Below are 27,872 nucleotides of genomic sequence, written 5' to 3'. Positions count from 1 at the left end.
AAGATTTGAGGCTAGGAGGCTAGTCAGGAGGCTATTGCCTTTCTCCAGAAAGGATGAAGACCTAAACCAGGTCACAAACTCAATGCCTGCAGAAGCAATGTATGTAACATTAAGTAGGCAGGTTCCCACTTACCAACACCAAACTAGACACTGCTTCTCCAAATGTCTAACTGGTCAGCAAGAGACCAACACGGAGCCCCTGTTGTGGCACTATTCCTCTCCAACCAGCTTCTGGGTATAGTTGAATGTATCAGGCCTCCTCCACCCAGAAGAGCCAGCAGGACATCCTCACAGGGAGGTTTATTCTGGGTATCAGTATTGCCTTTCCTGCCTACAAGGCCTTAGCTAGTACCAGAGATATGAAATTCCACACTATAGCACCTGAGCAGGGCATTCACTTCACAGCAAAGGAGGGATCCACTAGTCATATCACATGCTGCACTATCCAGAAACAGCTGGCTTCAGAAAGCACGGAACCATCTATTAAAGGTACAGCTGAAGCACCAGCTGGGAAGAAATGCTTTTCAAGAATAGGATGCCACCCTTCAGGGCACAGTATACGCACAAACTCCAAGACCTCTATATAGTGCTATATTGCACTGGGAAGACTACATGAATCCAGGAACATGGGTTACAAGCAGTGGACCTACTTACCACTCCCAACGAACCTCTGAAGTATTTTGTGCTACTCAATCCCACAACCTTAGGCTCCGGAGGATCAGAGGTCCTGGTCCCAAAAGGGAGTGCATTCTTCCAGGGTACTTAGATAGCAAGGATCCAGTTGAACTACAACTTCAGCATCAAAACTATCTTAAAAGTTCTGTGGCATCATTTATGCCTATCTCTGTGTTTCAGCATCAGGCCCAATTTCTTTGAATATTTTATGTATAATCCTAAGTTTGAGATGACAACCAGACATTAATTGCAGGGTGGATGCGGGGGGCACGGGGGCGGGGGTGGTGAAGGTTAAAAGAAGAAAGCTATTTGGAACTGGCAGTCTTCAATGGAAGTCCCACCCTTCTCATTTACTGGGAAGGTTTTTACCTTATCCTCCAAACCAAAACCAAAGTTAAGTTACCAAAAATGTATTTACTTCTTGGAACAGAAGTGTATCTACCTTGTTTTCCCATCAGAAACAGCTCCCTGAGACCAAAAAAAGACACTCAAATACAAACAAAACATGCGTTTAATTCAGATAATTATTTTACATTTTCATAATATTTTAACATTTAAGAGAAACTATATACAATAGATTTTTACTGTATCTTACATAAGATAACCACTATAGAAATTCACATAGGTTAGAAGCAAAAAGATGGTTAAGCGGGTCCTATGGGCTCCTTTCTCATGGAAGACATAGAGCTCACTGGGAGAAGTGGGTTCAGATTGTCCAATAAGGTGACAGGTGAAGAAAAGCTAAAAGGCAGGCTGTTGGATAGAGATAATCAGGCACTGGGTCCATCAATAGCCCAGGGCACCACTCAGACACAGCTCCCACCTAATCACCTATAGGAATTTCTCTCCAAGACTTCAAATCCCATTACAAAGATGTCTCTTTCCCCTAAGGCCCAGCCCCAAATACTTACTCCCAGTAGCTTTAAGAGGGATCACCTCTCTCTCTCTTCCTTGCCCAGAACGGGAAGAGACCCACAACTTTCAGACACTATTCGTTCATTCCCTCAAAATTTGGTTTGACTACAGTACTCAATAACCCAGAAGAAAAACAAAGTTGTCTGGGTTACCCTTGTTTAGTGAGAGATGGTCAGAAATACTTATTTGGAAAATGGGGAATTTAGATCCTCCAAAGTCAAATGGTTCCCCAAACAAACTATCAACTGATGGAAGTGGGTTCTGCTTTCCCATTTGCAGTGGCCACTCCACTTTGAAGCAATGGTACAGAGGCTTTCTCAGAATTTCGAGATCCCTGTGATCTGCATCCATCTACATCCAGCTGCATCTGGCCCTGTTAAAAGAAATACAGGTACTTTGTCACAAATTCATTCCTTACGACGTGAAGTATGAAACTGACTCATAAACTCCCATTTATGGTGGCAACGAGGCAGTAAAAAATAACTCTAGGCAATTGCCCCATATTTAGTTATCCTTGTCCCTTAAGGTCAGGACCCATTACTTCTAGCATTCCTGAGGCTTTCCCAATGGGAGGCAGAGCTGTGGGTTGTTTCTTCCAAATGAAATGGCCATTTTCTGCTGAAGTTCCAGAACAGCCAAAAGACCACAGGAAGACAGTCCTCTGGGCCTCTGCTTGAAACCAACAGCTACTATATAACTGCTGGTCTTCAGTCAGGGCCTGCCACCAGTATCCTACCCAAGGCTCAAAGAAAGAGGCCAAATCACATTACTTGCCCTTATTCTACAAAGAGAACAATTCCATTGCTCAACTCCCCCTTAAAAGAAACAATTTACCCAAATTCCTTGCCTCAACTTTTTCTGGTTACCTAAATAAATTATGTACTGTTCTCTGAGACACAGGGGCCAGAGGCCACAAGGTGTTCTATGGGACCATCTGGAGAATTGAAGAAACAAGAGCATTCAGGGGCAGAAAAATGCATTTTTTTAAGTACCTTCCTTATATGTATCACTGAGCGAAAGCCATCTGGGGCATCTTTACACTCTACTTGTGATGACACCCTCACTCCCTGGGAGTTCAGTTTAGCCAGCAGGGAGCCCTCTGCCTGGCTGGGTCACTACATGAGGGAAGCCTGGCTAGGGTTGTTCTTCACTTGCCAATATATCCACTGGGCCTTCCGCAATTTCTTTGATTGAATGGTCTTCAAGGGTTAGTGAAGGATCAAAAAGCAAGGGTGATGGAGGGCACTGCATTCCATCACCCACAACATCCAAGTCCTAGGAAAAGAAAAGGAAAAGCCTATCAGCAATACCAAAGGAACCAATACGTTAAAGATGGAATATTTGTCAGGATATCTCAAAGCACTTCTCTCATTCTCCACCCTTCCCTCATCTTGCTATCCTTTCATAAAAAAAAAATTTTTCCACAATATCCAACAAACAGAACAAGATCCAAAAGCACTGAGAATTTTATTGCCAAGTATAAACCACAGCACACACCACTATAATGGCTTTTAAAAAGGATATATTCCCTCCAAGGTTAACTGTAGTCAACATCTAGATTCACTAGTGGAAAGAGTAGTTCATCAAAAGCTCATTTAAACTACATTTATTTCCTTTCCAAATGAACTGCTAAGTTTTAGCACAGATTTGCCCAACCTAGCAAAGACCCATTTAATGGTCAAATGGAAGAAGCAGCAGGATTAACTTCTAATTTAAAAAATCAAGACCCAACACTTCTAACTTGCAGTGCTGCTCTAGGTGACTCTAATATGGACAATCAGCATAACTGCAAATTTTAGGAAATGAAAATACTGCTTAAAAATATTGGGTAATATGAGATTGCTTAATTAATGCCCTAACAGCCACAAAGCATGTGAGTTAAAAGAGAGAGAAAGGTAGAGAGGACAGAAAACTCAAAGCTCCTCTGGATGGGTAGAAAACAGAAAACACAATTTTGGTTAAGGCCCTACCACCACACAGAAAGTCTCTGATTCTTCAACCTAATGCAGTCCAACTGCTCTATAAAAAAAGCCATGACAAATAGGGGAGGAGAGATGGTATATGAGAACTCTCTACTTTCTACTCGATTCTTCTGTAAACTTAAAACTGTTCCAAAATAGAAAGTCTACTTATTTAAAAAAAATTAATGACATTGTATTTCTACAGAGTATGTTTCTTCCAACTGAACTGGCCACTCCCCACTGGGGTACTGAATAGCCAATAGGCCACAGGAAGACACTGCTCTCGGCTCCTGTTTGAAACCAACAGCTACAGCAAACCACTGGTCTTGATTCAGGGCCTAAGGCACTGCAAAAGCTCAGACAAAGCATCAAACTAAGTTTTATGCCACTGCTTCCCAAGAGCTTGATGCTAAACTCTCAAAAGAGTTAAAAACACCCAAAAGTGTGTATTTCCCCGAGCCCACTCCACTTACAGAGATTCTGTTTCCAGTAATCTAGCTTCAGGCAAAGCTTAGTTCTAAGTCTTAAAGTCTAAGAGTTTGCTATCCTTTCTCTCTTTTCGGTGTCCTAATCACCAAAAAATGAGAGCCACATCTTCACAATAATTAAAGAATACAATTAAAGAACCTAATAGACTTAAAGCAGCTCAATTTAAGCAGAAATATAAGTAAAATGATACAGTAGAGTAGCTCCACCTAATGTCCTTCTCAGTTATGTTTCAAAACTTCTGTCCTATCTACAAAACCCAGTGTTACCTCCCTAAGGAAGATTCTGAAATCTGTTTTCTGCAGTATTTTTTACTAGGCTCAATCATCAATAACTGGAATTTAAAAGAAACCATTTAATAAGCAATGACACAAAAGAGATCCAAATCTTAAGATGACAACGGAAAATAGAACTGAAGAGGCTTTCTCACATACAGCGTTGTCTGTTACAAGAATTAAAATTTGGGAAAGGAATCTAAAATAAGGGAAGAAAGGATCGGCAAAAACGTCTACCCTGAGACAGGAATGTCTGGAAGTTAACGTAGAAAGACACAGAATTCATGTTTTGTTATTATCTTAAAAACAGAGCTCAAAGCCCATCTGAGAAAGGGGCAGGGGGATGGGGGGGATAGAGATATCAAGTAATAAAACTAAGGTATTAAGTTGCTATTTGCCAACCTCCTGGGATTGAAGCACAGAAAATAGGCAAAAGTAATATCCAGAATGAAAGGCTATACTCTTTCCTACCAATGTTAATATCTTATACTTGGTCTTCACACAAGTAAAGTTAACAGAAGTTATCCTTACTAACAAGTTGTAGAATAACAACTAAGACAGAATATAGGTAATGAGTTAATGCTTGGTGAAGTTCATATATTCAGAAAGATTTTTTTCCAGCAAAATTCTATACTAGTTAAATATATTCAGAACTTATGAGGACAAAAACTCATTTCTAAAACTGGATTTTGTTTTGGTAATTTTTACAGAATTTCTACTCCCCAAAGATTAAGGGAAGAATAAAACTCTACTTTTTAAAATCAATGTATATAACAAAAGTATATTAATATGAACATAACAGATGATCAATTACAAACAGCTGGTTGTTCTTCATTTTAAACCTCTTAACAACAAAGGTCCATCTCAAAACATTATTAGATTCTCAAATAAGGTTAGCTTTTGTAACCCTCTACTTTGAAAAATTCATGCAACATATTAGCAAATTTGATTATGTATTTCTAAACTTTTTATTATGATTACTTGAACAGATCACATCTCATAATCTAATATCTTCACTCATTCTCCAAAGAGGCAAGTAAACGTGTATAAATCTTTGAACATACTGGAACAGTTATTTTTTTTTTATCTACATTATCAAAGATTTGTGAAACACCATTTAAAAACTAATACGGTAAAAAGTAAAAAAAACATGTGCTCCGAATAGACAAAAACTTAAGTAAAAAAGTGTGAAAAGTAAAAAAATTCAAAACAGAAATTGTTCTGGATATTAGTAACGAAACACAGGTTAACAACCTAGACTGTGTACATGTGCAGATTGCTAAACATGTGCTAATTTTAGTTTATACACATGTACATTAATATTTTAAGAGAATTTAGTGATGTAATGCTTATTAGGTTATTAGATCCTATAAAGCTACTCATGTTACAAAGTTAAAAAAAAAGATAGTTACCTCTCTGAGTTTTCAACTATTAGACGAAGAAAGTGAACAAAAACCTGTCCTCATCAATCTGGGACTACCCATTTACTGTCTTCAACACAACCTCATTGGAAAAGTTTGAGAAGCACTGGGATATGTAATCTCTAACATCCCTTTCTAGTTCTCACAGTCTATCAATCTATGCAAAAGAAACTGTCTAAAAGCAATTACAGTCAGGATAATAAAAGGTGATGTTATTATAAATGAAGTAATGGAAACCGAGTCTCCTAAGTCTATAGACAGTTTATAGCCAAAACAAATTATTTAAAAAAAAAAAAACTGGAATCAGTTTTCCCAAACAAATCACAGGCCTGGTTTCTCTCTTTTCATAAAAGATAGAACCCTTTGGGCTACCCAAACCTTGCTTCTACTCTTAGCAAACAATTTTTCCATGTAGATCTGATCTGTTACCTTAAATACATTATGATTATATACCAAGACATCTTTATTATGAAACTTAGAAAATTCATCTCCAGAATATATAAGGGAGACCTTTATTCAGAGGAGTAAAGATTAAGCAAAGTTCCAAAATAAAGATGGAATGCCAACTGATCCCTAAAATCAAATACTAGCTTAATGCTAATTAGGAAAACAAATGAAATCAGAGATGGGTTTATGCAGCTGAGACCAATCAAGGTCCAAGTTGAAAAAGGAAGCCTTTTTAGAAGGCTGTAAAAGCAAACACTCTGGGAGGTCAGCACTGTTCTACTCAGTTTATAAAAGAATCTGTAATAACACTTCACAAGTAACAACAGCAGAGCTAAATTTAGAGTCCCTTCTTGGGGGACACGCTAATCTAAAAATGACAACCTTTACTATAGGATCAAAACACAAGTACAGAAGCCAGAATTCTTTTATATTATCAAGACTCTAGTGAATGACTTACCTGTGGATGGGCACCAAAGTTTCAAGCCACACCAAATCTGACCACCATCGTGCTATTCCAATTCCCCTTAATTATAATTTTCCCTAATCACTCTCTCAGAAAAATTTCTGCAAATTTAAACTACGTGGTTTTAAAAGTTCAAGAGGGACAGAATAGACAAAGATTTTTGCTTTTTTGTCTAAATGAAATCAGTGATTTAAAAATAAGTCCTTTGCTAGGTATATACCCAAGAGAACTGAAAACATGTCCACATATAAACTTACACAGGAATGTTCACAGCAGCATTATTTAGAATGGCCAAAAAGTATAAACAACCAAATGTCCATCAATGGAGGAAGGGATAAACAAAATGTGGTATATCCATAACATGGAATACTATTCAACCATAAAACGGAATGAAGCACACTGATACATCTTACAATATAGATGGACTATTTTAAGTGAAAGAAGCCAGACACAAAAAATCACGTATTATGACTGTATTTACATGTAATGTTAACAACGAGCAAATCCGTAGAGACAGAAAGTGGATTAGTGTTTCCCAAGGCCTGGGAAAAAGGAGAATGGGGATAGTTATGGATTAAATTGTGTCCCCCCAAAAATATGCGTTGTAAATCCTCACCTCTATGCCTGTGATTCTAATCCCATTTGGGAATAGGTTGTCTTTGTTGTGTTAATGAGGCAGGATTAATGCATGGTATATCTTGAGTAACTCCCTTTCAAGACATAAAAGGCATTAAACAAGCAATCAAGAAACCAGTCAAGCCACATGAAGATCACCCAGGAGCAAAGCTCGGAAGAGATAAAGACCTCCCTCCAGAGAAAGCCTTCTCCTGGAGCCAGCATCCTAAATTCAGACTTGGATCCTCCTCAACTGTCAGAAAATAATTCGTTCATTAAAGCCACCCACTTGTGGTATTTGTTATAATAGCACTAGATAACTAAGTCAGAGAGTGATTTTTTTAACGGGTTGCTGGGTTTCTTTTTTTGTGATGACAAAAATGTTCTAAAACTAGTGGTGATAGTTACGTAACTCTCTGAATGCGTATCTTAAGGAAAAAAACACTGAATTGTACCTTTTAAGAGTGAAATTCATGGTATGTGAATTATAGCTCAGTTAAAAAAAAGTATGTAGGGAGAAAGGCATGGAAAATCAGGTAGGGGTTTACACAATCTCTCGATGAATATGCTCAACATACAAATACAACCACATATGTATGATTTCAAAAACTTTGTTATCAGCTCTCTTGACCACAAAGACTAACCTTTTCTCATCAATAATAAATAAGTCCTTGTCTCAAGGGCTAACCAGAGCAGAGCTGCTCTAACTTACATCACTGAACTCCAGAGGTAAACTCTCAGTGGGCTGAAGTTCAGCAGCACTCAAGTACAGATCCATGGGGCCGGCTTCCAGATCGTCTGGCACAGACAGTACCTGCTCGGGCTTATACATCTGAGGAGGCAACTGGAAATGCAGTGGGCAGCAGGGATCCTCAGAGAGGCTTACAGGAACTGGTTTGTTGCAGGGTACCTCCTCAGACCCCTGGCAGCATTTGAAGAGAACCTGATTCGTATCTTGACAAATATCTGTAGAAAAATGGTCAAGGGAAATAAAATGGGATCTATCGGAGGTACAAGAAATGAAAAGCTATATACTCAAAACTGCCATATAAAACTCCAGATCTGGACTAAGCAAGATAATTAGTTACATCTGACACAAAAAACCAAAAGCAGTTAGCAATTTAAGTTACTTCTCAAAGTAAGTGTCACTAACTCTATCAGAAATGTAAATAAATCCCCTAACCTGTTTCAGAATCCTCGTCATTTAAACTTGACACTAATCCCTGTTCTCCCTTATGAGGGTCAAGTACAGAACTTCTGCAAATATAGTGCTTAGCAAGTAGCAATAACACTCCTAGAAAGCTACTCCTATTAAGAAATATGGCAAATGCAAATAGCTTTTAGAGGTCCCTACCAACCCCTTCCAAGACATAAGAGATACAATGTTGTTTCTGCTGTTAAGCAGGCTGGCAGCAAGTTTTAAAACTTCTTGGGCCATTTTCAAAGATATGATTCCATGATAAATTCATTCAAAGCAGCAGGAGATTGAGGAGAACAGAAGCTCTAGTAACAGCCACTAGGCATCATATCCCGCAGAGTCCCTGGGTGGTACAAATGGCTAACTCAGCCAGCTGCTAACCGAAAGGCTGAGTCTAGCCAGAGGCACCTCAAAACAAACTCCTGGTGGTCTACTTCTGAAAAATCAGCCATTGAAAACCCTACAGAGCAGTTCTACTCTGACACACACAGGATCACCATGAGTCAAAATCAACTCAATGGCAACTTTGAAATGGCAATGGCAAACTAAGTTTATCATATCCTGACAGGAATAAAAAGTCCTGGTTTTTTTTTTTGGGGGGGTAGGTGCAGGGGGGGGGTTCTGTTATGATCCTAAAGAGAAAAAGAAGATTATTGATTTTCCCCGTAAGGGCCCATGGAAAGGAAGTACTCCAGGAACACTCCGGGAGCTCTATAACAACTTCTATTAAGGGTAGAAGCGGAGAAGGACTATATTTCCAAGTTGGCAAAGAAACTCTGTAGAATGAATCAAAGTTGAAATCATGATTAGATAAAATAACAAAATTCCAGTTCAAATTATTCTACATAATACATTTACTAAGGAGTGCCCATTTTTTGAAATCCTAACTACATGGTTGTCTCCCATGGATTAACAGGCAGGTGTTTTTTAAATCTGGGCTTATTTTTAAATCAGAAAGCACAATTTTCTGTAACTGACTGTATTCAGGATTATGGAATCATAGGTTATTTTTATCCCAAAGATTTTAATGTAATTTTTAAAAACAAAAAAAATCTAACACACATTATAATTTTTTAAACCAAATAAAACTTCTTAAAAAAAGTCATTTCTTTCAATTCACACTCGGGAATGGCCAGATTTGAAAGCAGGGTTTCACAACAGGGCTTCTAAATGGTTTTGTTCTGGTTAGAAACCCTGCCGAGAACTTGCATTTCTCACAAACTCCCAGGAAGTTATACATAACCGTCACCTGGGAATCTTGTTAAAATCTAGATTCTGATTCAGTAAATCTGGGATGGAAATGAGAATTCTCGGCAGGGTTAGAACTCATTCAGCACTACCAACACTCTAGGTCAAGTAATTCTTTTTTATGGGGAGTTGGCTTCTGCATCACTGGTAGGATGCTACGCAGCATTCCTGGCCTCTATCCACTGTATGTCAGAAGCACCCCCTCTCCTAGTTATGACAACCGAAAACAATGTCTCCAGACATTGCTAAATGTCCCCTGGGGCCCCAGTTGAGAAACACTATTCTCAAAGGAATAGCAGATAGTGCAAAATAAATTATTTGTTGAATGAATGATCAAATGAATAAATACATGGATCTAACGGCAACAATTTGACTTGCAGGTATAACGTAAAATCTGTTTCTAGTGTGCTTAACAAGCTCAAACTTATTTAAAGTGTTAATCCATTCAATTAAATGTTTCAGGCAGAACTTTTTTTCATGGAATTCTAAAAGGCTTTCACAAAAGTCTCTTATTTATTTAATACCAAAATATCCTGGAAAAACCCTTTCCCCTCCCCCATCCTCCATCCCCTTTCCTTTCAGATGGGACAACAGAGACAAAGAGAAGGGAATGGTTGACCTACAACTAGAGTCTGGGTCCTTCACTTTCAGTCCAGTGCTGTCTCCATTAGACCAGAGTAAAGAGTTAACAGGTCACCAATGGCAGTCGCATCTTTCTCTGGGGTAAGGACTTAAGGAAGGGTGACTCAGGCAACTATGGAGTGGAAAGGAAAAGAGCACAAAAGGAAAATAAATACTTCCCTTCTCTTCTCAAATACATTTCATTTCCAACTTTGCTTTTTAAAGTATCAACATCCTAATGAAAAGCTATTTGAGTACATACAGTATTACAAGAAATGTATAAAATACTCCTTATATAATTTATCTATAATTTCGGTGGGGTTCTTACAAAGTAACTCAAGCTCATTAAAGAAAATCTGAAAAGTTTAAAACAGCAGGAAAAAAGGCATTGATAATCCCACCATCCAAAAGCAATCACATTTCTTCATTACATTCCCTCCCTCCCAGGCTTTAGTGACATGCGGTTAAAACAGATTACATCAAACTCTACAAAATTCCTATTTTTGTCACTATCAAACATCTTCCTATGTCATTCATAAATTTTGTTAGGGATAACGTTTAATGCTTGAACATATTCCACATTACGTGTGCCATAATTTACTTTTCTATTGCTCATCTCTGAAAAATGCAAAGCTATCTTCAGTTGGTTGAATAGTTCTATGTAAAAATATGGGTATTTAATTATCTCCTTAAAATAATTCACAGAGGTGGAATTACTACATCAAAAAATACGAATACTGTTAATTTGTTTTCCAAAAAGCCTGTGCCAATTTATATTCCCACTGAGTGCTTAAGAGGGTCCAATTTCACTATGCCCTCACGAACTTCGGAAATTCACTCTCATTAAATAAAAAAATTTATCCTTAAGTTTACTTTTAAATATTATATATACAAATGTTAAATTTACACATAAAAAAAATCCCTGTTTTAGTTATTTGCTTGTAGTGAAGATGAACACTTTTCAACTATCAGCCACTTTTATCTTCTTTTAAATATCCATAGATAGGCTTTGCCCAATTATGTTTTGAACATTTATTTTTAATTTTTTTATTTTGCATAAGCATTTTATACATTAAGAGTAATAATCCTTTCAGACATTTGTTGCAATTATGAATTAACAAAGTGTTTAAAAAACAAAATAGTTTAAAAATCAGTTGTCCTGTCAGAAGACCAAAAGAAGGCTCTCCTCTTCCTATTAAAGAAAATACATTTTATACTTTCCAAATGCTTGGTTATCTCTTGCCAGGCAAATGCAATACAGCAAAATTTCTGCCTTTCATATACTGAACATCATATCACATTTCATCAGCGTCTTTTTCAATCAAGGTCCATAATAAAGATGCACTTTTACAATCCAATGAACAATTCAAAACTTTCTGAAACCCGATGGCAAATGTAGTTCTTAATAGAGTCAAGAGACACCACGATGGTTCAAAGGCAAATCGACTGAAAAGAGGGAAAAAAGCACCTCATTTTTGGACACAGGAGTTTCCAATCTGAATGAAGCTCAATACTCAAGTTAGGGCGCTGACCATACGAAGTGACAATACTTGAAGGAGGGTCACTGTTCAAAAATTGCCTACTGTTTTGAACAGAAAACCCTTTCACAGTGATTTTTTTTTTTTTACAATAATTAGATTTAACGTCATCATAAATTCTAACAAGCAAGTTAAATCAGGGACCTCTGTATTCTGCAACCCCAGTATTAGGATTACAAATAAACATCAGTCCACATCTATCACCAAGGACTCAGATGTTTCTTTCTAATGAATTGACCATTACATTTCCAAAGCTCTGAAATGGCCAACAGACCATAGGAAGACATTTCTTTAGGCACCTGCTTGAAACCAACAGTTCCATGAAAACTGCTGGCCTTGATTCAGGGCCAAAGGAAACTAAAGGTCTTCAATAAAGCAAACCAGTAGAGATTAAGATTCTCACGAGCCCTCACTCTAGCGAGCAAATCAGAGATTGAGTAAACAGAATAAAAAGATACGGGTAAGGCAATGTCTGGTCATTGGAAGACACTGATTGGAACAACGAACATCATCCACAAATGCCAAGCACCTCTGACTGGAACGAGTGGTATGGGCCTAAAATAGAGAAAACAGATAAATCGAAAAACATATATAACCCACAGAAGGACATACAACCAATTACCTATGATGACAATACTTAAAACACCTCTCCACAATGTAAAAGCATGCTATAGCCTAATGGTTTTAAAACTATTTTGTCTTTTAGCAGCAGAACCATTATTTAAATCATAGTCTTATGCGGAGCCTCAACAAATATAACAAACAAAAATGAACTACTCTCACTGAAGCAGGGACCACAGGCTTAACAAATTTAAGACCACTTCACTGTCTTGTATCAACTTTATTTTCTAACATTCAATTGCCCCTATTCTATCTATCTACTACATTCCCACCTTTTAAAATGAGATTCCCAAACAACTCAGACTTAATCCGTGCTGAATTCTAAACTGAAGAATTTCTGAACTGTTTACGTTAGAAATCAATTCCAAACACTCAGTTTGCAGGTGAGAATATTGAGACCCAGTGAAGTTAAGCTACCTGTGCAGGCACCGAGCTGGCAGTGAACTGAAACTAAAAGCCATGTCTCTTGACTTCTAAATAAGTACTCTTTATACTACACCCCAAGTCCCATAAGTCAGATTTGAGAGCCAAAACTGGACCAGTGTTTTGACAAGTACCTTAACTTTGTAAATGTATATGCCTTAGACATATATACAAAAATTACCTGTTGGGCGGCACCATCTGTGGCCAGCATTCTGCGTTCCTTCAGCTGCCTGTGTAGTAAGGCTTCCACTCCATAGCGCTGGCGATATCGCCGAAGACATTTTAGTCGCTTCAAGTTCTCTCGTTCCTTGGCCAAAAGACCCTCTGGACCAGTCAGGAGGCTACTACCTAGATAGTGACAACAGTCAAGATGTTATCTGCTGAGCATGCAATCAAAATGCTACTCCAAATTAAGCAGTAAACAAGGAAATCTGTTTACTCCTTGTTAAACCAAAAAAACCCCATTGCTGTCGAGTCAATTCTGACTCATAGTGGCCCTACATGAGAGCAGAATGGGCCCATAGGGTTTCCAAGGAATGGCTAGTGGATATGAACTGCCGATCTTTTGGTAAGCAGTTAACCACTGTGCCACCAAGGCTCCCTTACTCCTTGTTGGTAGTTTAAAAAGCAAACCACCCACACCACCCCAGGGTACCAAGACAGAAATAAATCAAACCACTACCAAATTCACAGGTTAGCCCATGAAAAGCTTTGCTGGAACTACCACAAAACTTGCCAAGAGCTTCATGTTCCACTTTGCGATTATGTAAGTAACGTCGCTTCTTCTCTTTGAGCAGATGCTGAAGTCGTTTAAACTGATCAATGTACAGAGACTGCAAACGAATTAGCTTCTCACGCATAATCAGGGCCACTTCTTCTGCTGTGTAGACACCAGCATGTCTGGAATAAAATAGAGAATTCAGCAAAGCAGAAGAAAAGCACAGTAACGAAGCCCAAGCTTAAAGCAGAACGGCTAGACTCAGTTTGTTATTTAACAAGCAGTCAGTGCTAACTGAAATCTTCTTAAAAAGGAATGGTTTCAAAAAGCTTTTTACCATCCAAGTTGTGTTATTAAAAGAAAATCAAGAATGGATAATAATATGTGACCTCACAAAATGGGTGTGAGTGTTTATATTCATTATATTTCTCAATTATATGCACTGTTTAAAAAGGGTGACGATATGGAACACTCAAAATTTTTTCAATCTATATTCTTTCATGTACTGATTTAAAAAAGAAAGACTACTAGTCAGGACAGCTTAAAAATATTCAACTCAGTGGCATGCATCATATTTTAACACACTTTAATAAAAGCACCAAAGATACCAACATGAAATGATTCCAAACTTCTAAGTACATTAAATTTTTTTCATATACTCCTATAATGAAGCCAGGAACCCTGGTGGTGCAATGGTTAAGCACTCAGCTGCTAACTGAAAGGTCAGTGGTTCAAACCCAACCAGCGGCTCCATAGGAGAAAAAACCTGGCCATCTGCTCCCTGTAAAGACTACAGCCTAAGAAACCCTATCGGGCAAAGCAGCTGGGTGGCTTGGTGCATTCAAACAGCCCAGCACCTAACCATTGCACCACCAGGATATACACCTCTTCAAGTTTGGCTATCTAGCACCACGATGGAAAAAAAGAATGAATATGCTTTGTATTATAGCTTGAATTGCACTCTCCCAAAATACTTATGTGTTAGAATTCTAACCCTTATTCCTTTGAAAGAAACCGCTGCCATTCAATCGATTCTGACTCATAGTGACCCTACAGTACAGGGTAAACGAAAAACACGGAGACCCTCAACAAAATGGATTGACACAGTGGCTGCAACAATGGGCTCAAACATTGATTGTGAGCATGGGGCAGGACCAGGCGGTGTTTCCTTCTGTGCTCTGTGGTACAAATGGTTGCTATGAGTCTGAATCCACTCAATGGCACGGGAACAACAACATTCCTTTGATGTAATTGTTTGGCAATTGGGGTTCTTTGTTATGTTAACAAGGCCAATCAATGTAAGGTGTGCCCTAAACCCTAAACCTAATCACTGTTTAGTTCTAAAAGGGGCAAATTAGGCAGAGGTATACACATTCTGAGGAAGACAGAGGCCACTGCCAAGAATCAAGGAATGCCTGATTTGGACTTTTAGCCTACAGAAACAGTGAGAAAGTAAATTTCAGTTCTTTAAAGCTACCCATTTGTGATATTTGTATTACATCAACACTAGGAAACTAGGACAGCTTAGTATTGTTACTAACTGTGAGATTTCTGCTAGAGAATGCTCTTTCAAACTACTTGGGTGAACTTTCCAAAGAGCTTTAATAAGACCCAAATAGGCTGATTACTCACTTCTGGATTTCTAAATTGATTTTTCTTTCTTAAGCAGGAAACCAAAAGAAACTCTTGAACACCTTTTATTTTTCTTAAAAAATAAAATTCCATTAACACTCCAGGAATATTACAAAATACTGATTATTCAAGTACAGTAACCTCACTATTCCAAGGTTTAGGCCAAACACCTATTCACGTCCTTGTTTTCTCTTCCCTAACTGGTTTGAGAATTTCTCAACCCACACCCTACTCCCATGTCTGAGAAATTTCCTTTTTCTCAACTCTTTCTCATGTGAGATTTAATATTCAAAGATATCTTCTCAAATTTTAAGACTTCTAAAACAATCAAATCCTGCCTTGAAGCAAGATGGTAACAAACCATGACACTTTAATATATAGAAAACAGTTACTGCTCACAAATAGTGAAGCTATGTTCAACCATCCTAGGTCATTAATCTATTAACAACATGTAGTACTACATTCCACATATCAGCTACATGAACAAAGCCATATATGGGGTCGCAACTTACTTTAGGGGATCTTCTTGATCACTGTCTATGCTATCAGCTTCACTGTCAGGGTCACCTCTCCATGTCTGATCGACAGTAATGGGTTCCTGCTCCCCATCACTCCAGCTGTCTTCATCTGGGGCAAGGAAGGGAAAGCAACCATTAAGACCTCCCACCTCTGTAACTCCACCACACAAAACTAGATTACGTAACACAACGCAAAACTTAAAATAATAAATAAATACCCTTAGAACAGAGGCACTGGCAAATGAAAACGGTTTTAAAAAATACATAACCCGAAGATGGCAGAGTAGTCATACGCTTCCTGTGGTTCCTCTTACAACAAAGACCCGAAAAAACAACTGCATCGATTATATATGACAATCTAGGAGCCCTGAACATCAAAGACAGAGTTGAGGAAACAGACTGAAAAGCAATGGAGAGGGAAAGACGGTTCAAAATCAGCAAGGAGTTGCCAGACCTGACCTGGCCTGCACTGGCACCCTGCAGGCAAGATTGGCTGGCGCTAGCAGTGAGGCAACCAGGGGCGCTCGGGACACGTTTTTCCCTATCAGTAAAGACCAAGTGGCAGAGAGTCAGCTCAAACCTCCAGAACCAGCGAGAAATGGCACTGGATCGACGAAAGGTAAGTACAAGCATCTAACCTACCATGCAGATCAAATAAAAAACCTCCTTTTGGGAAACACCTCCCTCCCATTTACCTGCTCCCTCCCCACTGTGCCCCAGTCCCAGTCCAGCTTCAGAGATTGCTGTGCTCCCCGGGCCGGAAATGGAAATAGGACATGGAAATAGGACCCAATCCGTCTAGCACCCTGAGCCATTCTCCCATTTGCAGAAGGAACAAATTAACAAATAGGAAAAAATAATCTGCCGGCTCCCCTAAGCCAGGAACTCAGGGTAGGTACACCCCTTTGGTCTAGGCACAGGCGTAAGAGCTCCACAAACTCTGAATGTCTTTCATCCCTGCATAGACCTGTGTGGGCGCATGTCAACAGCATTGGCCGTCGTTAGCACAGTATACCAGGGTATATACCTAAAGCCTATCTTCGTCCGTATCTGCTATAATGGTGAGCAGCAGATTGGTGAATTTGACACCGCCCTGCCCATGAAGCAGGGTCCTCACCTACCCACATCAGGGGCCTAAGGACTGGTGGCTCCACCCACTCCAACAACAGGGGTCTGAAAGTAAGTGCAACAGGGGTTCAAGAGTAAGTGGTGACTCCCAGTGCTTACAGTCAATAGCACTGAGCGCCCATAGTCTGGCTGCAAAACCCACCTACCTACATGCTCTAGGGAACAGAGACACGCCTTCCAACCAGACACTCAGGGGTAGCAGTCAGCCCCCTGCCTTGATCAGTGCATGACGCCCTACGGCAGCCCGATACCTACGCTTACTCCAACCACGCCTGTCAGTCTAGGACTCTAGGTGAGAGCCTGCACCATACACTTGGTGACCAATGACCTGGATACCTGACTGGATCCACACAAGAAAAATAAATGGATTCTTGGGCTCCCATACCTAGTAACAACTCTAGCCACCTACACACAGGACATGAGAGCTTCGGACTAGCCGATAATCAAACTAGCTCACAGACCCAGGCTATCTGGGCATATCAAAACAAAACAAAAAAAGAAGCTAGGACACAGGAAGCAAACATAAAATAAATAAATATAATAGCTTATTGATGGCTCGGAGACAAGAGTCGATATCAAATCACACAGAGGCAGACCATGAGCAAGCAACCAAAACAAAGAATCAAAAAACCTTCCAGGGAAAGAGAATTTCTTGGGGTTACTAGAGGCAGAATTCCAAAGATTAATATACAGTACTTTTCAAGAATTCAGGAAGGAGATCAGGCAAATCACAGAACAAGCCAAGGAACACAAAGACAAAGCACAGAGGAACTTAAGACGGTTATTTAAGAGTGTAATGACCAATTCAATAGGCTGCAAGAGACAGCAAGCAGAAATCCAAAAACTTAATAAAATTTCAGAATTAGACAACTCAATAAAAAGTCACAGGAGCAGAATTGAGGCAGTGAAGTCAGAATTAGTGAGATTGAAGATAAAGCACTTGACACCAACTTTTTGAGGAAAAATCAATGAAAGAATTTTAAAAAATGAAGAAATGCTAAGATTTATTTGGGACTCTATCAAAGAGGAATAACCTACAAGAAACTGGAGGACCAGAACAGGAGAGGGATATCAAAGAATACAAACGGAATTGTTGAAGATTTGATGGCAAAAACTTCCCTGATATCATGAAAGAAGAGTGGGTATCTACCCAAGTTCATCAAACCCCACACAAGGTAGATCCCAAGGCAAGTCACTAAAACATACTACAATCAAACTTACCAAAACCAAAGATAGAGAGAAAATTTTAAGGGCAACTAAGGATGAACAAAAAGTCACCTACAGATGAGAGTCAGTAAGACAAAGCTCTGACTACGCGACAGACCCCATGCAGGCAAGAAGCCGATGGGATGACATACATATAAAGCCTTCAAGGGAAAAGCTGCCAGCCAAGAATTTTATATTCAGAAAAACTGTCTTTCAAATATGATGGCGAAATTAGGGCATTTCCAGATAAACACAAGTTTAGGGAAATTTGTAAAAACCAAACCAAAATTACAAGAAATACTAAAAGCAGTCCTCCAGTTAAAAAACCAGTAACATCAGATGACAATCCGGGACTAGAACACAGGACAGAACAACCAGATATCAACCCAGCTAAGGAAGTCACAAAATTAAATCAAAGCTAAAACATTGAAAATAGGGAAAAAGACATCAATATGTAAAAGACGACAACATTAAAACAAAAAAGAGGAACTAAAAAATGTAGTCATAGATCTTTTATATGGAGAGAGGAAGTCAAGGCAATACAAAGAAATAAAAGATTGGTTTAAACTTAGAAAAATAGGGGTAAATATTGAGGTAACCGCAAAGGAAACTAACAATCCTACACATCAAAATAAAAAACAAGAAAAACAAAGACTCACCAAATACAAAATCAACAAGGAAAAAGACGAAAATACATGAAGAAGAATGACTAGCACAGAAAATTAAGTGGCGCAAAGAAACTGTAAACACACACAAAAAAGAATACATCAAACTGACAGCACTAAACTCATACCTATCAACAACTGCGCTGAATGTAAATGGCCTAAAAGTACCAATAGAGAGAGAGAGTGGCAGAATGGATTAAAAAATACAATCCATCTATATGCTGCCTACAAGAGACACACCTTAAAGACACAAACTAAAACTCGATGGGAAAAAATATATCAAACAAACAATACTCAAAACAGAGAGAGAGTGGCAATATTAACCTCTGATAAAATAGACTTTAAAGCAAAATCCACCACAAAGGATAAGGAAAGACACTATATATAATGATTAAAGGGTCAATACACCAAGAGGACATAACCATAAGAAATATTTATGCACCCAATGACAGGGCTTCAAAATACATAAAACGAACTCTAACAGCACTAAAAAGAGAAACAGTCAGTTTCACAATAACAGTAAGAGACTTCAACACACCACTTTTGGTGGAGGACAAGACATCCAGAAAGAGGCTCAATAAAAGGAAGATCTAAATGCCATAATCAACCAACTTGATCTCACAGACATATACAGAACACTCCACCCAACAGCAAACAAGTATACTTTCTTTTCCCATACATATAGAACATTCTCCAGAATAGACCACACATATTAAGCCACAAAGCAAGCCTTAACAGGATCCGAAACATCAAATTATTACGAAGTATCTTTTCTGACCACAAAGCCATAAAAGTAGAAATCAGTAACAGGAAAAGCAAGGAAAAAAATCCAGTACATGGAAACTGAACAATATTTTGCTCAAAAACTACGGGGTTATAGAAGAAATTAAGGATGGAATAAAGAAATTCACAGAATCAAATGAGAATGAAAACACATCCTACCAGAACCTTTGGAACACAGCAAATGCAATGCTCAGAGGTCAATTTATAGCAATAAATGCACACATCCAAAAAGATGAAAAGGCCAAAATCAAGACATTAACTCTACAACTCGAACAAGTAGAAAGAGAACAAAAGAAGTCCTCAGGCATCAGAAAAAAAGCAAATATTAAAAATTAGACAAGAATTAAATGAAATAGAGAATAGAAAAACAACTGAAACAGTTAACAAGACCAAAAGCTGATTCTCTGAAAGATTAACAAAATCAACCAACCACTGGCCAAACTAACAAAAGAAAAACGAGAGGAAGCAAATAACCCCAATAAGAAATGAGATGGGCAATATCACAACAGACCCAACTGAAATTAAAAGAATGATAACAGAATACTATGAAAAATCGTACTCCAAAAAATTTGAAAACCTAGAAGAAATGGGCAAATTTCTAGAAACATACTACCTACCCAAACTAACACAAACAGAGGTAGAACAACTAAATAAGCCTGTAATAAAAGAGATCTAAAAGATAATTAAAACACTTCCAACAAAAAAAAAGCCCTGGCCCTGAGAGCTTCTGAAGAGTTCTACTAAACTTTCAAAGAGTTAACACCACTATTACTAAAGGTATTTCAGAGCATAGAAATGGATGAAATACTCCCAAACTCATTCCATGAAGCCAGCATAACCCTGATACCAAAACCAGGTAGAAAAGAGACACCACAAAAAAAGAAAATTACAAATATCCCTCATGAACACAGATGCAAAAACCCTCAACAAAATTCTAGCCAATAGAATTCAGCAGCGTTATCAAAAAATAATTTACCATGACCAAGTGGGATTCATACAAGGTATGCAGGAGTGGTTCAACATTAGACAAACAATGTAATCCATCACATAAATAAAACAAGAGACAAGAACCACATGATCTTATCAATTGATGTAGAAAAGGCATTTGACAAAGTCCAACACCCATTCATGATAAAAACTCTAAGCAAAACAGGAACAGAAGTGAAATTCTTCAACATAATAAAGGCCATTTATATAAAGCCAACGGCCAGTATCATCCTAAATGGAGAGAACCTGAAAGCATTCCCTTTGAGAACCAGAACCAGACGAGAGTGCCCTTTAGCACCACTCTTATTCAACATTGTGCTGGAGGTTCTGCCCAGAGCAATTAGACTAAAAAAAGAAATAAAGGGCATCCGAACTGGTAAGGAAGAGATAAAAATATCCCTATTTGAAGATGATATGATCTTATACACAGAAAACCCCAAAGAATTCACAAGAAAACTACCAGAACTAATAGAAGATTTTGGCAAAGTATCAGGATACAAGATGAACATACCAAAATCACTTGGATTCCTCTACACCAACTAAGAGAATTTTGAAGAGGAAATCACCAAATCAATAGCATTTATGATAGCCCCCAAGAAGATAAAATACTTAGAAATAAATCTCAGCAAAAATGTAAAAGCCCATTCAAAAACAAACCATAAAACACTACTGCAAGAATCCAAAACATAAGAGAAAAAACATACCTTGCTCATGGACAGGAAGACTTAACATTGTGAAAATTTCAGTTCTACCCAACAATGATCTACACATACAATGCAATCCCCATCCAAATTCCAACGACATTTTTTAATGAGAGGGAAAAACAAATTGTCAACTTCATACGGAAAGGGAAGAGGCCCCAGGTTTAAGTAAAGCACTACTGAAGAAGAACAACAAAGCGGGAGGCCTCACACAACATGATTTTAGAAACTATTATACTGCCACAGTAGTCAGAACAGCCTGGTACTGGTACAATGACACATACACAAACCAAGGGAACAGAATTGAAAATCCAGATGTAAATTCAACCACCTATGTGCAGCAGATATTTGACAAAGGCCTGAAGTCCATTAAATGGGAAAAGGACAGACAGTCTCTTTAACAAAACGATGCTGGCATAAGTAGGTATCTACTGGCAAAAAAATGAAACAAGACCCATACCTCACACAACACACAAAAACTAACTCAAAATAGATCAAAGACCTAAATATAAAATCTGAAATGATAAAGATCATGGAAGAAAAAATAGGGACAACGCTAGAAGCCTTAATACAGGGCATAAACAAAATATAAAACATAATTAACAATGCATAATCACCAGAAGAGAAACTAGAGATCTGGGAGCTCCTAAAAATCGAACACTTATGCTCATCAAAGGACTTCACCAAAAGAGTAGAAATACAACCTACGGGCTGGGAAAAAATTTTTGGCTATGACAGATCAGGACCTAATCTGTAAAATCTACAAGATGCTGCAAAACTTCAACAACAAAAAGACAAACAAGCCTATTAAAAAATGGGCAAAAGATATGAACATGCACTTCACCAAAGAAGACATCAGGGCGGCTAACAGATATATGAGGAAATGCTCACCATCATTAGAGAAATGCAGATCAGAACTACAATGAGATACCATCTCACCCCAACAAGGTTAGCATTAATCCAAAAAATACAAAATAATAAATGTCAGAGAGGCTGTGGAAAGATGGGAACACTTACACACTGCTGGGGAATGCAAAATGATACAACCATTTTGGAAACTGATTTGGCACTTCCTTAAAAAAGCTAGTAATAAAAGCACCATACGATCCAGCAATCCACTCCTTGGAACATACCCTAGGGAAATAAGAGTCATCACACAAATAGATATATGCACACCCATGTTCACTGCAGCACTGTTCACAACAGCAAAAAGATGGAAACAAGCTAGGTGCCCAAAAACGGGAAGAATGGATAAACAAATTATGGTATATTCACACAGTGGAATACTATGCAATGATAAAGAACAATGAGTCTACGAAACATCTCATAACATGGATAATATGGAAGGCATTACACTGAGTAGAACTAGTCAATCACCTAGAAGGCAGAAGGTGACAAGAGAGCTGTTAATAGGGAACCTAAGGTTGAGGAGGAAGAGTGCTGACTCGTCTGCAGTGGTTAACCAACATCATAAAACAGTATGCGTACTATTTAACGAGAAACTCATTTGTTCTATAAACCTTCATCTAAAGTACAATAAAATTAAAAAAAAAAAAAATTAGTCAATTACAGAAGGACAAATACTGCATGAGACCACTATTATAAGAACTCAAGAAAATGTTTAAACACGGAAGAAAACATTCTTTGATGTTTAGGAGGGCGGGAGAGGGGAATTCACAAGACAAGAATTATCTCAGATGTAGGTAAGCACAACACACAATACCAGCGAAGTCAGCACAACTGGACTAAACCAAAAGCTAGGAAGTTTCGTGAATACAACCAAACACTTCAAGGGACAGTATAGCAGAGTCTGGGGTCTAGGGACCATGGTTTCAGGGAACATCCAGGTCAATCGCCATAACAAAGTTTATTAAGAAAATGTTCCACATCCCACTTTAATGAGCGGTGTCTGGGATGTCTTAAAAGTTATCCAAGTGACCATCTAAGATGTATCAATTGGTCCCAACCCACCTGGAGCAAAGGCAAATGAAGAACACCAAAGACACACGGAAAATATGAGCCCAAGAGAAAGAAAGGGCCACATAAACCAGAGACTCCATTAGCCCGAGACCAGAAGAACTAGATGGTGCCTGGCTACCACCAATGACCACCCTGACAGCAAACACAACAGAGTCCCTGATGGAGCAGGAGGAAAGTGGGGTGCAGAATTCAAATTCTAATAAAAAGGCAGACTTAACGGTCTGACTGAAACTGGAGGGACCCCAGAAGACATGGCCCCCAGCCTGTCTGTTAACACACAACTAAAACCATTTCTGAAGCCAACTCTTCAGACAAGGAATAGACTGGACTATAAGACATAAAATGATACTCACGAAGAGTGTGCCTCTTAGTTCAAGTAGCTACACGAGACTAAAGGAGAAGCTCCTGTCCGGAGGAAAGTTGAGAGGGCAGAAAGGGATAGAAGCGGGCTGAATGACACGTGCAATCCGGGGTTAGAAGGAGGAATGTACAGTCACACTATAGCAACAGCCAAGTAGGGTCACATGACAATGTGTATAAATTTTTGTATGAAAAATTAGCTTGAGCTATGAACTTTTACCTAAGGCACAATTAAAAAAAGTGTATATGCATATATATACACGTACATACACCAAATTAAAATTAGTTAAGATTATAAATGAGTTAATCACACCCTCTCTACAGGCTAGAAAACCAGCTCCAAAATATTCCTGTTTCCTGAAATTACAAAGTTCCTAAACATAAAAGCAGCAATGAAGGAAAATGAAAAAGTCAAACTTTGGACAGTAAACCTAAGCAACACGCTACTTATTACGGACTGAATATGTCCCCGCAAAACATGTATTGTAAATCCTAACCTCAATGCCTGTAGTTACAATCTCACTTGGAGAAAGGCTGTCTTTGTTCTGTTAATGAAGCAGGATTTGTGTACCGTGTGCCTTGAGTCAATCTCTTTTGCGATATAAAAAGAGATTAAACAAATGAGCAGACAGACAAAATAGGGAAAGAGAGATGCCAAGCCTCATGAAGATCACCCAGGAGCAGAAGCTCAGAAAAGGCAAGGACCTTCCCCCACAGCAAACAGACAGAAGGCCTTCCTCTAGAGCCAGCATTCTGAGCTCAGACTTCTAGCCTCCTAAACTGTGAGAAAATAAATGTGCGATTGTTAAAGCCATCCTCTTGTGGTATTTGTTATAACAGTACTACATAACTACGACATTACTCCAAATTCAAAAGAATTGGTAAAAACAGAAAACAAAACCCATTGCCCTCGAGTCAATTTTTGACTCATATTTTTTTTTAGGGACCCTACAGAATGAGCAGAACTGCTCCAAAGAGTTTCAAAGGAGTGGCTGGTGGAAACAAAGCTGTGTCTCAAATATGAAGGTGAAATTAGGGCATCTCCAGATAAAAAGAAGTTAAGGGAATCTGTAAAAACCAATCTAAAATTACAAGAAATATTAAAGGCTGTCCTCTGGCTAGAGAACCAACAATACCAGATTAACAACCCAAGACTGGAACACAGGACAGAACCAGCTATCAACCCAGGCAGGGAAGTCACAGAAAAGAGGCTGGTGGATGTGAACTGCCAACATTTTTGGTTAGCTGTTGCGCTCTTAACCACTGTGCCAACAACACAGCAACCCTGGAATTCTCACCAATTCCCAGTGAATCAGCAATTATATCATCAAGTGCCAAATCTGTTCAAGGCACTGTATTAAACCAAAACAAATTCTTTAATTTCCTATCTCCCTTTTTATTCTACAAGAAAAGATCCTTACCCAGAATTCTGCTGGCTTCACTGCGGCTACTTTCTGGAGTCTGAGAACCCAGTTCTGTCTTAGCATATGAGCTCAGCTGGCACAAAAGCGTTTCACCCACAGGCCCTGGGTTGGTCTTCTTCATTTGGGCATGAAGCGCCATGGCATTCCTACGGGCATGTTCAGCACAGAAAGACACCCTAAGGAGGAAAAAATATTAACATTTTATATTCAGGTTCCTTCTTGAAAGGATTCAATGATTTTCATAGTCATTGATCTTCAAATCATCTTTAGGAAATTAAAGTGAGTATTACATTTATTTCTATAAAGCCCAATGAGTCAGAAAAATTTAACTTGCCCCAAGGTCAATTAATTTTGTGTTACTAAAAAGAAATGCAGGCAGCACAATCCAGTGCTCTACCCATATGTAACCATTCCAACCATAAGAATGTTGACATTTCAGACCAAACCAAGATGCACTCCATCTCTCAAAATTCGTTCTGCAAGACAACTCCATATTTTTCTTTAATATCAATAATTACTGATAAAATTTGGGACAATTTCATAAAATATCTCTGCCTACATGATGAAAGCTGGGAAGCCTCTCCCAGTAGAATGCACACATACACAATTTTGCATTGCTTAGCAATGTTCATGGAGAACCAAGTTATGGACCCCAGGATCAAGAATAACCTAAAATATCCCTTCTCTTACAGATAAAGGTAAAGACCCAAAGAGACTAACTTATCCAAAGCTACTTGGTGACAACTCAGGTCTCTGTACAGTTTTCTCAATTTTAATGTTTTTATCCCTCAATTCTATTTTCCAATTTCTATTTATTTTCCAATACATCCATAACCCCAAGCCCACAGCACACTACATCCCCCTCACATTTTAAAACTGAAACCACAAATGACATATAGATCTATACATATATACCCATCTTTCTTCTCAGGCTTTGGGGCAGCACTGGGACATCTTTTTCCATTCTTCGTCGATATATAGCTACACTGTTTGAAGGGTGCATTCTTGTCTTCAAGGATATGCTTAATGCAAAACTCCTGTCCCTCCAGACGAGGTTGAGAGCATGGGCGATGAGTGAATGAACAAGACAGGGGCTCCTGGGATCTAGGCACTGGAGTGATCCTCCCCCGATTGGTTGGCAAGACGTGAATCCGAATCCTGTTCATACCAAAACCTGCAGGGACACACAAAAGATCAAAAAGCCCTTCCCATTCCCTAAAATCCCTGCTTCACAATATGCAGACGAACCGCGAGCAGTTTCTAAAAAACAAGAAGTTGGTCTCTCTCTAGAGCAGGGTACTCTCCATAACTCCCCTCCGCCCTCCTCTACTCCTTCGGGCTTTCAGATTCTCCCTCCATAAGCACCCCCACCCCATCCACCGCTACGTCGAAAGTATATCAAGGACTCGCACGGATGGAGCAGCAGGAGGAAGCGCCAGCGCCGACTCCACGCGGCGGCAACGCCGCAGGACCGCGCCCCGCCTCCCTGCACGTCGCCTTTGTCCAAGCCCGCCTCGGAGCTCAAGGCTGGGCCCTGCCGGCCCTCAGCGGCATGTGCAAGCGCCATTTTGTCTTAAGGCTCCGTGCACCAGAGAATCTGGCTCCTGGGAGCCTACAGGAAGGAGAGAGACTCTGCCGCTGGTTGAGGCAGACTAGCAGCTCCGAGGGGATATAAAGGGCGAAGCAGCTGCCTAACTGCAAACACACAGAGGAAGTGCCGCCGCCATCTTACCTCGACCGCCACGATGCACCGCGCAGCTCTCCCGCCCCGCGCCGCGCCAGACTCTTCTAACTCGGCCCCGTCCTTTCCGGACCCTAAGCCCTGATTGGCTGCGACTCCGAAGACGCTGTGTCACCATTGGCCGAGGCCAACTACCTATCCTGTCTGGGAGCGAGGAGCGCTGAGAAAACGAGCGGCTACGGTGGCTGGTGGCTGACACGAACTGGCAGCAACTCCGCCCTGAGGGAAGTGACGGGAGAAGGTGGGATGCGGGGCTGGTTGCCGGATGTAGATGTATTTCCGGCTCGTGGTGCACCTCTTCCACTGGTCGTTTGTGACCGGTCTCAGTGTGGTCTGGCGGCTGCGGCTTTACCACTGTTACCCAGCGGGAATCAATCAGACGTACAGAGAGCAGAGGATCACTGTACATTTGATGCTTACCGGAAAAGGCTTTAGTTTTCTTTTGTGAGCAGTTCAGTACATTAACTGAACATTTATTCGGTGTAGAGCATGCTGAGAGCCATTTTGTGTTTACTATGAGTCAGAAATTACATGTACAAATGCATGCCCTTTGATGTTATGTAAACTTGCCCTCACTTTCAAACCATTGAACCAACCCCTACTCCCAACATACTCTTCCTTAAAATCACCTTCACTTGCTGCACATGCAGCTTTTAAGTCACTAAAAATGTCTTGCTTATAAAAGTAAGGCTAAATAACCATACGCACCTGTTATGACATATCTACAAATTCAACTTAAAGACTTAAGACAGAAACTGATCTTGTTTGTAACTCAGGGACTGCCTGTAAAAAGCATTAAAACTGAGAATAAGGAAATGAGTTGTGATTTAGGTCCTGCTTCTCATGAACTGTGTGCCTAGATGTTCTAAAACGAGGAGATTGCATTACAATTACATGCTAAATAAGAAGATAATGTAGAAACGACTAACACAATCCCAGTTTCACCATCCTTTAAGGATTTATAGTTAAAACATCACTTTAGTCATCTCCAGCACTCTTCTTGTAGAAATCATCCAACGCTTTCTCTCTCATAACCTTCTGACCATTTTTTTCTCCCAACCTTCCCAGGATCCCTCATCTGATCACTGTCAGTTTCATTTAAGGAAGATGTTTCATCCACAA

General features: G+C 39.3%; 1 protein-coding gene and 3 non-coding genes across 12 annotated transcripts; all 4 read right to left on the bottom strand.

Moving 5' to 3' along the window:
• Nucleotides 1–1,168: 1,168 nt before the first annotated feature.
• Nucleotides 1,169–26,963, bottom strand: KANSL2 (KAT8 regulatory NSL complex subunit 2). 9 transcript variants are annotated; one of them, XM_023555820.2, is made up of 10 exons: nt 26,742–26,962; nt 25,925–26,183; nt 25,007–25,185; nt 15,770–15,884; nt 13,590–13,807; nt 13,089–13,255; nt 12,322–12,418; nt 8,073–8,224; nt 2,746–2,865; nt 1,169–1,963 (listed from the first exon to the last, which is right to left on the bottom strand). In XM_023555820.2, the coding sequence occupies exons 1-10, from the start codon at nt 26,866–26,868 to the stop codon at nt 1,832–1,834; spliced, it is 1,566 nt and encodes a 521-aa protein (XP_023411588.2). In that variant the 5' UTR covers nt 26,869–26,962; the 3' UTR covers nt 1,169–1,831. The 9 variants fall into 9 exon arrangements, with proteins under 9 accessions (XP_023411588.2, XP_023411578.2, XP_010594524.3 ...); XM_023555810.2 differs by having other exon boundaries at nt 7,971–8,224; nt 26,742–26,961; XM_010596222.3 differs by having other exon boundaries at nt 7,971–8,224; nt 13,632–13,807; nt 26,742–26,961.
• Nucleotides 2,175–2,311, bottom strand: LOC111748491 (small nucleolar RNA SNORA2/SNORA34 family). Its single transcript, XR_002784207.1, has one exon. It is a non-coding gene; the product is annotated as a small nucleolar RNA SNORA2/SNORA34 family (small nucleolar RNA).
• Nucleotides 3,758–3,892, bottom strand: LOC111748488 (small nucleolar RNA SNORA2/SNORA34 family). The gene has a single exon (XR_002784206.1). It is a non-coding gene; the product is annotated as a small nucleolar RNA SNORA2/SNORA34 family (small nucleolar RNA).
• Nucleotides 12,077–12,214, bottom strand: LOC111748487 (small nucleolar RNA SNORA2/SNORA34 family). Its single transcript, XR_002784204.1, has one exon. It is a non-coding gene; the product is annotated as a small nucleolar RNA SNORA2/SNORA34 family (small nucleolar RNA).
• Nucleotides 26,964–27,872: the final 909 nt, after the last annotated feature.

This window comes from Loxodonta africana, chromosome 4 (assembly GCF_030014295.1).
Source record: "Loxodonta africana isolate mLoxAfr1 chromosome 4, mLoxAfr1.hap2, whole genome shotgun sequence".
Taxonomy (NCBI): Eukaryota; Metazoa; Chordata; class Mammalia; order Proboscidea; family Elephantidae; genus Loxodonta; species Loxodonta africana.
This window is presented reverse-complemented; position numbering and strand designations above follow the sequence as displayed.